The sequence below is a fragment of the Fukomys damarensis genome, unplaced genomic scaffold (genome assembly GCF_012274545.1).
Source record: "Fukomys damarensis isolate Sample0158 unplaced genomic scaffold, DMR_v1.0_HiC HiC_scaffold_13, whole genome shotgun sequence".
NCBI lineage: Eukaryota > Metazoa > Chordata > Mammalia > Rodentia > Bathyergidae > Fukomys > Fukomys damarensis.
Genome location: NW_022900925.1, coordinates 35,317,929 through 35,329,479, shown reverse-complemented (window position 1 = coordinate 35,329,479; position 11,551 = coordinate 35,317,929). Strand labels below are relative to the sequence as shown.

The 11,551-nt window shown below is 53.3% G+C and overlaps 2 protein-coding genes across 2 annotated transcripts in view; one reads left to right on the top strand and one right to left on the bottom strand.

The window, feature by feature from the left end:
* Tbx21 (T-box transcription factor 21) overlaps window positions 1-2,332 on the top strand; it is a 2,823-nt gene extending 491 nt beyond the window's left edge. The window contains exons 3-6 of the mRNA XM_033763115.1: window positions 145-266; window positions 842-1,000; window positions 1,079-1,140; window positions 1,264-2,332. Coding sequence (XP_033619006.1) covers window positions 145-266; window positions 842-1,000; window positions 1,079-1,140; window positions 1,264-1,876 — 956 coding nt within the window. The 3' untranslated portion in view covers window positions 1,877-2,332. The remainder of the gene's footprint in view (window positions 1-144; window positions 267-841; window positions 1,001-1,078; window positions 1,141-1,263) is intronic.
* The window catches only part of Osbpl7 (oxysterol binding protein like 7), a 26,214-nt gene continuing 16,684 nt past the window's right edge, over window positions 2,022-11,551 (bottom strand). The window contains exon 22 of the mRNA XM_010620300.1: window positions 2,022-2,193. Within this exon, the coding sequence (XP_010618602.1) occupies window positions 2,022-2,193 (172 nt within the window). The remainder of the gene's footprint in view (window positions 2,194-11,551) is intronic.

Genomic DNA, 11,551 nt, shown 5'->3' with positions numbered 1-11,551 from the left:
GGCCCTAATTATAGCCCCGCCCACCCCGGCCCCGCCCTTTTCTTCTGCGCCCCCCTCCCGCGCCCCAGCACGCGGAGCCCTTCCTCACCAGGGTCCGCTGCTGAGGTGGTGACGAAGCTGTTGGCCGCTGTCCACTGTGCGCAGGGAACCGCCTCTACGTGCACCCCGATTCCCCCAACACCGGCGCCCACTGGATGCGCCAGGAAGTCTCCTTTGGGAAGCTGAAACTCACCAACAACAAAGGTGCCTCCAACAACGTGACCCAGGTGGGCATTCCTGCCCTCCAGGCGGCGTCCCCGTGCGATGCCGGGGCGGTGACACTGTTCTGTAAAAGGGGCAGTATGGGGCTCGAACGCAGTACCTTGCATTTGCCAGAATGGCGCTGTGCCCCCGAGCTACACTCCCGGCCCTCTTTTTTTTTTTTCTTCTTCTTTTTTCTTTTTTCCTTTGTTTCTTTTTTGAGACAAAGTCTCACTCTGTAATTCAGGCAGGCTTTGAACTCACTGTGTAGTCCAGGCTGGCCTTGTACACTCAGCGATCTTTCCTGCCTCAGCCTCCTGATTGAGGGCATGAGCCACAATTCCTAGTTTAAAGGCCTGTCTCTTCTGCTAATACTTTGGTCCGAGTGGTAGGGGTGGGAAAGGGGACAGAGGTTAGAACTGGCGTCCCAAGGAGGCTGGGGACCAGTGTTGAAGGTCCAGGACGGATTGCGCTGTTGCAGGGCGGAGGGAGGCTGAGCTGGCCCGGGGCCCTTTTGGCCTCACTCTAGGGCCCTCGTGGTGGGCGTGGAGGGACCCGCGGGGCTGGGAGTCCAGCCACAGGTCAGTGTCCCACCGTGCAGATGATCGTGCTGCAGTCCCTGCATAAGTACCAGCCCCGGCTGCACATCGTGGAGGTGACCGATGGGGAGCCCGAGGCCACCTGCCCAGCGTCCAACGCCCACATCTTCACTTTCCAAGAAACCCAGTTCATCGCCGTGACCGCCTACCAGAACGCCGAGGTGACCGGGCCGCAGGCTCCTGCGGGAGGGACTTGGGAAGTTCCTGGCCTCGGGTGACCCTGTGTTCCCTCTCTCCAGATCACGCAGCTGAAAATCGATAACAACCCCTTCGCCAAAGGATTCCGGGAAAACTTTGAGTCGTGAGTGCCGTGGGCCCTGTGTGACGAGTCGGGTCCCCACCGTGAGGAGGCGGCGGAGGGCGGGTCTGGGAAGGGACTCACAGCGCCAGGCTCCCGGTGACCACTGCCTCCTGCTCTCTTCAGCATGTACGCATCTGTGGACAGCAGCATCCCCTCCCCGCCTGGACCCAACTGTCAGCTGCTTGGGGGAGACCCTTACTCCCCTCTCCTCTCCAACCAGTACCCCGTCCCAGGCCGCTTCTACCCCGACCTGGTTGGCCAGGCCAAGGACGTGGCTTCGCAGCCTTACTGGCTGGGCGCCCCCCGGGAGCACAGCTACGAGACAGACTTCCGAGCTGTCAGCATGAAGCCCGCCTTCCTGCCCTCCGGGCCCGGGCCCGCCGTGTCCTACTACCGAGGCCAGGACGTCCTGGCCCCCGGGGCTGGCTGGCCCGTGGCCCCCCAGTACCCTCCCAAGGTGGGCCCGGCCAGCTGGTTCCGCCCCATGCGGACTCTGCCCATGGAACCCGGAGCCCCTGAGGGCCGCGGGCCGGACCAGCAGGGCTCCCCGTCTCTGTGGACTGAGGTCACCCCCCTCCGGCCAGAGCTGGGTGACTCAGGACTGGGCGAAGGAGACTCCAAGAGGAGACGAGTGTCCCCCTACCCTTCCAGTGGTGACAGCTCGTCCCCTGCAGGGGCCCCTTCTCCCTTTGAGAAGGAAGCGGAAGGGCAGTTTTATAACTACTTTGCCAACTGAGCCGAGTGCAGAGCGGATCTGTGTCCCCAGGCCACAGGCCATTGGCTCAGCCGGAGCCAGACCCAGGCCGACGCCCCCTCCCTCCACCCTTCTCCCTGTAGGGACTGTTGGGGCGGAGGGGGCCCAGGAGGATTCTGGGGTTCACTCACTGGGGGCCCTGGAACAGGGAGCCGGACTGGGTGAGGCACTGGCTCTCCTCCTCGGAGGGGTGACCGCAGGCTTGTCCTGAGCGAGCCTGCTCCAGGCCCGGGCACATGCGGACCCGGTGGCAGCCACACGGGGCGGACTTGGGCTGCGCAGGGCTGGCCTGGCCCCCGCTTCAGGGCCAAGACACTGGGGAGCCGAGGAAGGGGCTGGCGCGGGGTCTTGTTGGTTGGACTCCGGTGCTGCTTTTTCCTTTTCTGAACGGGGAGGCTATTTATTGTGTGAGAGTGGAGTCTGGATGTTATTTCTTTTGTCTCCATCACTTTCTGGAAATAAACATGAAACTGGTGCGCGTGTCCTGATTCCGGGCCGGTGTGCGGGCCTGGGGGTGGGGACTCATCTAGGGGTCCCTGGTGTCGGCTGTCACTTTGGGGGGCCCCTTCTAGAGACCAGAAGTGGGCTCGGGTCCAGAGATAAACGGAGTCTGGGTGAGGCTGCATCTCCTACGCTCAGGGCTCTCTCAAGGGTCCCGGGACAGGGTGACCCTCGTCCAGTGTGTGCGCCCCAACCTGGGCAGGAGCGGCTCGAGGACACGGCCAGGGGACCCGGCTGAAGGCTGGGGGTTTCTGTGGGAGGCAATGGCCCGGGATTCTCTGTACAGCTCCGTGTCTCCACCTCTAGGGTTGTTCAGAGACTAAAGGGCTAACTATGAACGGATCTATGTGATGTCGTTCTTGTTGCTTTGAGACAAGTTCTCACTGTGTAGTCCAGGCTGGGCTTGAACTCACTATGTGCCCTGGGCTGGCTTTGAACTTGCAGCGATCCTCCTATAATCCCAGCACTCTGGAGGCTGAGACAGGAGGATCACTGTGAGTTTGAGGCCAACCTGGGCTACATAGCGAGTTCAAGGCCTGTGTGAATTACACAGTGAGACCCTAGCTGGAAAAAACAAAACAAAACAAAACAAAAAAAAAAAACAAGAAAAGAAAAACAGGAAGAGGTTTATGGGAAACTCAGAGGCAGAAGTTGCTGTTTGCCTTGCCCCATCCGAGTGTACCCTAATTTAAGGGACAGACATCACTGCCAGCTTAGCCTGCGCCCCTCGGTAGGAGCCTGAGTGCTTCCCTGTTGAGGCAAGTGCTTCCCACTTGCCTTGTGTCCAGGGCCCTGTCCAGGGCTGCTCCAGTGAGGGGCGGCCGGGGCTCTGTGCTCTTCCGGTCTGGGGCTCAGTTTTGTGAGTGCTGTTAGGCACTCTGCCCCAGTTTACTCTGAGTCCTGGTTATTCTCTCTCCCACCCCACCCCACGCTGTCACCTTCAGGAGTTAATGGGATTAACCTGGCTGGACCTCCGACCTCCTGTAGGAAACACTCCTCCCCCAGCGTTTTAACATGATGGCTCTTGCCCTCTTCACTAGACAGGGAGGAGACGGAGTCCTGGTCCAGCTGCTTGCCACTCTCTTTTTCCAGGTTCTCTTCTGCAGATGCTGTGTTATTTGGGCTCATAAAGCTTCATGATGTTATTCTTCATGATTAAAAGGATCTTTTGCAGCATAATCCTTTATATGCCATATAATTCAAGAACTAAAAACTTGAAATCGAGGGCCAGGGATTTGGTTCAGTGGTTCCGCCACCTGCCTTGAAAGTGGAAGGGCCCGAGTCTGATCCCCAATACCAAAACAAACAAACAAACAACGCCCCAAACACAAAAAAAATTGGTATAATAATTTCTTGGGGTACTGGGGATGGAACTTGGGTCCTTGCACTTATGAGGCAGGTGGCAGCCCCACTGAGCTAAATCCTTAGCCCTCCTAATTACTAATATATTCCCCTGTCCTATTGCCTGTCTTTCTCTTATAAAAAAAGTTTGAATTTCTAATTTTGTGTGGATCTGGGCATGGTGATGTATACCTGTCATCCCAACACTCAGGAGGCTGAGGCAGGGGGATCACTGTGAATTCAAGGCCAGCCTGGAATATAGAGTGAAACCCTGTCTCAGAAAAAAAAAAAAGGCAGGGCATAGTGGCTCACACCTATAATCCCAGCATTTGGGAGGCTTAGGCAGGACTGCTGTGTGTTCGAGACCAGCCTGAGCTACAAAGTGAGACCCTGTCTCAAAAAACAACAACAAAAAAAAACAATAAAAGGGCCAGAGGTTTGGCTCAGTGGCCACCATGCCTGCCTCTAAGAGTAAGGTCCTAGTTCTGATCCCTGTTACAGAAAAAAAAAAAAAAAACCAAGAAAGTTATGTGAGGGCTAGAGGTGTATGTAGCTCAGTAGTAGTTTAATCCCAGAACTACATAAATAGATAATGAAGTGCTAACACTTTAGTGGGTTAGTTTTACTTGTTTGAACTTTATGAAAGAAGTTCTATATTCTTGATTTTTTTTTTTTTGCCCCAATACTATTTCCAAGTGTCCTCCATCGCGTGGCAGGTAATGCTGTACAGTGGTTCATCAGTTTTCATGGTTCTAAGAATATTCCAGGGTGTCTGTTTGCAGAGAGGTGGATTCACTAAGTCTGCATCTAGGAGGGTCCGGGTACTACAAAAGTGCCCCTTGGCAGGAGAAAGCTGAATCCTGTTACCAACAGACACTCCCGCCTAGGACCGCGAAGGGAGGCTGGTAAGTTCTTGCTGAACTTTCCTCCCGCAGTAAGAAGGTGGAGCCTTCGTCGTGTCTCCTAGCCTTACCCAGTCTATGAAATGAGTTTCCATATCTGTCACCCATACGGATGTTGGGCTAGTTATCTTTTTCACAGTTTTTTGAGACAGGCTGGGCTTGCACCTGTGATCCTCCTGCCTCAGCCTCCAAAATAGCTAGTATTAATAGGTATGCACCATCGCAGCCAGCCTCGGACTGCTTTTATTCATTATTTTTTAAATAAATGTTTTAGGCCAGGTATGATGGTACACACCTAGGATCCCAGCCCTCAGGAGGCTGAGGCAGGAAGATTGCGGTAAGCTTTAAGGCCAGCCTGAACTCAAAAAATAAATAAAATAAAAACCAGTCCTTCATCCTCTGAGTAGATACGTGTTTTGTCCAGCAACACCAAGCTGACAAGGACTCCAATAAGATGGGCATCAGACATTGTTATCTTTCAATATTCATACCACACCCCGTTCATGATTATTTAGTGGAGAATCTTCCACTTTATATTATGGTTTTACTCCTCATCTCTTTTTTGTTTATTCGTTTATTTCTTTTTTACGGTTTTGAGACAGGGTCTTACCGTGTAACTCAGGCTGGCCTTGAACTCACTACATAGCCCAAGATGGCTCTGCACTCATGCGACCCTCCTGAGTGCCAGAATTGCAGGTGTGTCGCTGTGCTGGAGAATTGCCTTGTTTTGCTAAAGGACATCTTCAAGGAGCTGCTGGCGCACAGAAAGCAAAGCTTTTAACACGTCTTCATCTTATATCCAGATCTGATAGTTGATCCAGTACAGAAGTCTGGGTTGGAAGCAGGACCTGGTGTCGTGTGTCTGTAATCCCAGCCCTCAGGAGGCTGAGGCAGGAAGATCGTCGTGAGTTCAAGGCCACCCTGCACTACACAGTGAGACCTGGTCTCAAAATCAATAAAATAAATTAAGTAAGTGAGCAAGTACGGTCTCCTTAAGGGAACCAAGCATCCCTGGAGGAGAGAGCCATACCCCCAACCCTGGGGACTCCAGGGACACCCTGTCGGGTGACCCGGATGTGCGCCGCCTACTAGCCGCTAAGTCCCCTCCCATGGCACGGGAGCTTTCCAGCGGCAGTCGGGCCCTGCTGTTAAACATGAACGAAGAGTCAAGGATCACCAAGTATTTGAGTAGACTCCCATCCAAAAGAGTCAAAAAAAAAAAAAAAAAAAAAAAAAAAAGAAAGAAAAAAGGAACTTTAAGAAGACAGTGATACTTCAGGCAGCAAAAAAACAAACTTCCCCTTCTAATGCATACCTATAGTTAGCAATATGTAAAAGACATTTCCATTCATAAAATGAGAGTAGGCCTCTTACAAATATTTAGAGGGTGAGAAAGAGCTTTGAGGGTTAGGTACAAGGGGAGGGCAGAGCTCAGTGGTAGAGCACTTGCCTAGCCTGTGTAGGGCCCTGAGTTCCACCTCCAGCCCTGGGGGAGAAGAGGAGTTGAGAGGGAAAGAGAGCAGGTAAAGGGTGAGAATGGCCAGGCAGGTTGGTGCCTGAAGTTCCAGCTACTTGGGAGGCTGAGGCAGGAGAATCGCTTGAGCCAGGAATTTGGGGGTGCAGCGCCATGCAAATTCACTAAGTGAAATTTGGACGTCTGCACTAAGTGTGGGGTCGGTGCCATGATCTCCCAGGAGCAGGAGACCACCAGGTGGCTAGGGGGGTGTGAGGTGACAGAGGTTGGAAATGGAGAAGCTCAAAACTCATGTGCTAGCCAGGCATGGGGGCACACACCTGCAATCCCAGTACTCTGGGAGGCCGAGGCAGGAGGAGCCCAGCCTGGGTAATTTAGAGACTTAGCAAGAACCTGTCTCAAAATTTTAAAAGGGCTGAGGAGCCGGGCGTGGTGGAGCACACCTAAAATCCCAGCACTCGGGAGGCTGAGGCAGGAGGATCGCTGCGAGTTCAAAACCAGCCTGGGCTACATAGCGAGTTCCAGGTCAGTTTCAACTACATAGTGAGACCCTGTCTCCAAAAAACCAAATAATAAAAACAAAAATGAAATTAAAAGGGCTGAGGATGTAGCTCAGAGCAGAGGTGCTGGGTTCAATCTCCAGTAGTCTAAATTAATAAGTAAATAAATCTAGGGGCCCGGGGATTTAGCTCAGTGGTTCTGCCACCTGCCTCGAAAGCATAAGGTCCCGAGTTCAATCTCTGGTACCAAAAAAACCCCCACCTACCAAATAATAAAAACAAAAATGAAATTAAAAGGGCTGAGGATGTAGCTCAGAGCAGAGGTGCTGGGTTCAATCTCCAGTAGTCTAAATTAATAAGTAAATAAATCTAGGGGCCCGGGGATTTAGCTCAGTGGTTCTGCCACCTGCCTCGAAAGCATAAGGTCCCGAGTTCAATCTCTGGTACCAAAAAAACCCCCACCTCTCCCAATAGTGAGACTCCATTTCTTATTTTTAAAAAGACAAGAAATTTCATTTTTGTTTTTTGCTATTTTTGTGTGTATGTGAGACAGGGTGTTACTACAAAGTCCAGCCTGGCCTTGCACTCACTGTGTAGCCCAGGCTGGCCTCCAACTTGCAGAGATCCTCCTGGCTCAGCCTCCCAAGTGCTGGGATTATAGGCGTGAGCCACTACATCTGACTTCCATTGTTCTTCTTATTGCCTTGTTTTCATCTTTTAAATTTATTATTGTTGTTTTTGTTGCTATTATTATTATGTAGTACCGGAGTTGAACCCAGAACCTCATTTGAGCCACATCCCCAGCCCTTTTTCACTTTTTATTGTGAGCCGGGGTCTTGCTAAGTTTCCCAGGCTGCCCCTGAACTTGCAATCCTCCTGCCTCAGCCTCCCAAGTAGCTGGAGTTACAGGTGTTTGTCATGACATTACAGGTGCCCAACTGTTGTTTTTTAACAGATTTATTTCACTTGGGATGCTGAATAGTTCCCTGGAATTTCTTGTTGACTCTTTTTGTTTGTTTGTTTGGTTGGTTTTTTGAGGCAGGGTCTCACTATGTAGTTGAAACTGACACGGAACTGACTACGTAGCCCAGGCTGGTCTCGAACTCGCAGCGGCTCTGCCCCCACCCCTCCCGCGGGGAGAAGCCCTGAAGGCCCGGCTGACCCCACGTGCTCCTGCCCACTCCCTGTGGAAGGGAGGCCGGGCGCCCCTCGCGCTGCTGGGGGCCGAGCGCAGCCTGGCAGAGAGGGGCCGAGGAAGGAGCAGAGGAGCAGAGCGGTGATGTCAGGGCGGCAGCGAGAGGGGCAGCTTCCTAACTCCGGCTCCTCTGGGCTCCTGCCTGACTTCCCCACGCGGGCAGACGCGGTCGCGTGTCATTCAGCTGTGGGCGGGAGGACAGGCGACGAAGACCATCGCACCGAGCATCGCGTTCCCAGCCGAAATCCGCCAGTCACGTCGCTGTCGGGGGTGTGGGACCCCAGCACTTGCTGCCAGCAGAGAGCACGTTCCGCTCATCCCCGAGGACAGTGAACACAGCCGCCCTCCTGAAAACTCTGTTTAAGGTCTTTGAAAGGACCGGGCACTTCTCTGAGGTCTCAGTACGAGAACTTTTTTTTTTTTTTTTTTTTTGGGTACCGGGGAATCGAACTCAGGACCTTGCCCTTGCGAGGCAGGCGTGGTGCCACTGAGCTACATCCCGGCCCGAGACCTTTTAAGGTGTGGGTTCAATATGAGTAGCAAAGCTCTGGCCATTCCCTAATCACAATGTTATAGATGAGAACGATCAACCAGCCGGGCCTGGTAGTGCACACCTGTGATCCCAGCACTGGGGAGGCCGAGGCAGGAGGGTTGCCAAGAGCGAAAAGCCTGCTGGGCTACTAGGGAGTTCAAGGCCAACCTGGGCTACATAGCGAGACCCTGTCTCAAAACAACAAGGAGGGGAAAGCGATCGATCAAAGCTCCTGCTGGGATGGTGAGGACCACAAGCATAATCCGAAGCCCTGGATCACAGCCAAGGCTGCCTCCTCCTCGCTATTAACACGGGTTCACCCCAGGGCATCACGCATGCTCAGTGGACTCTACCAGTGAGCTCCAGTTCAGCTCCAGCCCTCTTTATTCTTTTGAGACAGAGTCTTGATAAATTGCCCTGGCCGGCCTCAAACCTGAGATCCTCCTGCCTCAGCTTTCTGAGAAGCTGGAATTGGAGGCCTGCATCACCACACCCCTGCACTAGGTTGCTTTGCAGAGAAGACTGTGTGAGTCCACGGATCCAAATCTGTGAGCTGACAGCAGCCTGGCCAGATCAGAAAGCCTCCTCCGAGGGGGCTCTGGGTGGCACCTGCCCTGGCCTCTTTGTCACATACGGTCCACAGCTGCGACTCCATTCTTCTGAAATGTTTTAATGTGGAAAAACTTCAAACCCACCGAAATCCATTAGATCAAACAATTAATTAACTTTTGCCATATTGCCTCATCTTTCAGTCTGATGTATTTAGTTTTACTTATTCCGGTACTGGGGATTGAACTCGGGATCTTGCACTTGTGAGGCGGGTGCCAGAACCACTGAGCTGAATAAATCCCCAGCCCCTCCAGTTAGTTTCTTTGTTTATTTTCAGAGAAGGTCTTGCTGTGTTGCCTGGGCTGAACTTGAACTCCTAGGCTTAGGTGGATCATCCTGCCTCAGCCTCCCTAGTACCTGGAGTTACAGTTACAGGCCACTCTCTAACACACTCTTTATATTGTAGCTTTGCATTTTGACATTTGGTAGCACCCCCCGCCCTTACGTACCATTTTGGGGGAAAAAGGTCTTGACTTATAATCATGCACTTATCTTTCAGATGAACTTTACACTTAGCGTTTCAAATGTCCTTTAACAATCCCACCATTTGGGAGGCTGAGGCAGGAGGACTGCAAGTTAAAACCATCTTGAACTATTCAGTGACACCCCATCTCAAACCTTTCCCAATAAAATAAATATAAATTTTTTAAAAATCCCATGGGGATTTTGGTTAAATCGATAGATTAATTGAAAGTAAGCGTCCATCATGTTAGGACGCTTTCATCTACAACCAAAGTCTTGCATTTAATTCATACTATATTTTATGCCTGTACGGAAGGTTCATAGTTTCCTTGAAACTTCTTACAAAATCACAAGATTTATAAAAATTGTGAATGAGACATCATTAGTAATTGTCAGCATCTGTAAGGGTCACTGGTTTCTGTGACTTGTCTTAACTACATTACTCAATGTTTTCACTTTTTTTCTCCCTCTTCACAGTGTAGCTCAGGCTGACTTCAAACTCTCTGTGATCCTCCCGCCTCAGCCTCGGGAGTGCTGGGATCACAGACGTGCTCACCTGCCCTTTAATGCAAATGGGCCCCAGGGGTGCGGGCTGATGAGAACGCAGTGAAAGTGGGGTCACCGCATCCCTCGCAGGTGTGAGCTCCACAGCCCCACAGTAGACCCCGGATCTGCCCCCTGCTCCTCGAGTGGGTGCTCTTTGTCCCCTGTGCCTACCGGGCTGCTCTAGGTAACTCACAGGTCCCTGCCCTGCCCCGGCGCCGCCCACTGCTTCACCCCGGCCCACCCATCTCCGCGGAAGTCACCTCTTCACAGGTGACTCATCTGTCCCTCCCCAGCGGGACTCAGAGCGGGCCTTGTCTGTTTTCCTGCCCGGCTCCGCAAGGCCCCAGTCCGCAGCCAGCAGCATGTGGGGAACAGCGGTCGCTGCCCCTCACTCCCGGGCTCAGGTCTTGTGGGCCCGCAGGATTCTGTCCGCGCCCACGGCTCTGAGTGACAGGCGGTGCAGACATCAGCAGACCTGCGGGCTGCCAGTTCCTTAGGGACGTGGCCGCGTCGCTCAGAGCCCTGGGACCCGTCTGTCTCAGCCTCTGCACAGCCTACTGACTCCTGTTCCACCTTCCGGAAGTGACTGAAAGAGCCAATAAAAAGCCAGGCCTGGTGGTGCGTGCCTGTGACCCCAGCTACTCGGGAGGCTGAGGCAGGAGAATCGCAAGCTTGAGGCCAGCATGGAGAGTGTTACTTAACTTCTCTGTTCTATAATTAGCTCATCTGTGAAATAGGGGTGATCACAGTACTGACCGCACAGGGGCGCTGTGAGGAGCAAATGGATTAATTATAAAGCCCAGACCGGCTGCTGGGTGAGCGCTCGTTTGCACAATAATAGATTTGTGTGTTGAGATTCCACCCTGGGACCCCAGGCCTTTAGTGGGCCGGTAGGTGGTCTCCGGGAACCGAAAGGACCTAGTGAAATTCCTCCGGGATCCACAAGAGGGCGCCCTCACCCCTCCGCCCGGCGGACCCGGACTTGCTTCGCCCTTTACCACAGTCCAGGTCACAAGGGTGTGACGACGGCTGACGCCGCTGCCCAGGGATGGGCAGCAACTCGTATAGAAACCGGGCATGGTGGCGCACGCCTGTCACGCCGGCGCTCCGGAGGCTGAGGCAGGAAGATCGCCGCGAGTGACTGGTCAGCCTGGGCTACAAGGCGAGGCCCTGTCTCCGAGCGGCACTGACCGCCGCCTAGCGTTCCAGCTGGGGCAGCAGAGAGCCCAGAGTGGAATCTAAGGCTCCTGTCATTCTCCTAAACATGGGGTCCAGAGAGAAAGGGTGGCCCCACCGCCAGCCCCTGAAACAGCCCCCGCGAATCGGCCCTGGCGCCCCAATTCCGGCGCCCTGCGTGGGGGTCCTCTGAGCGGCTCAAGCAGGGGACAAGGCGCGAGCACAGGAAAGGAAAAGGGGGGGTGGCGGGCAGATATCCATCCGTCTCTTCCTCCTCTTCCTCCTTTTTTCTTTTTCTTCCTTGTTTTCGGTAGTGGGGATCGAACTCAGGACCCTGCACTTGCCAGGCAGGCCCAGCACCACTGAGCTGCAATCCCGGCTTTTTTTTTTTTTTTTTTTTTTTTTTTTTTTTTTTTTTT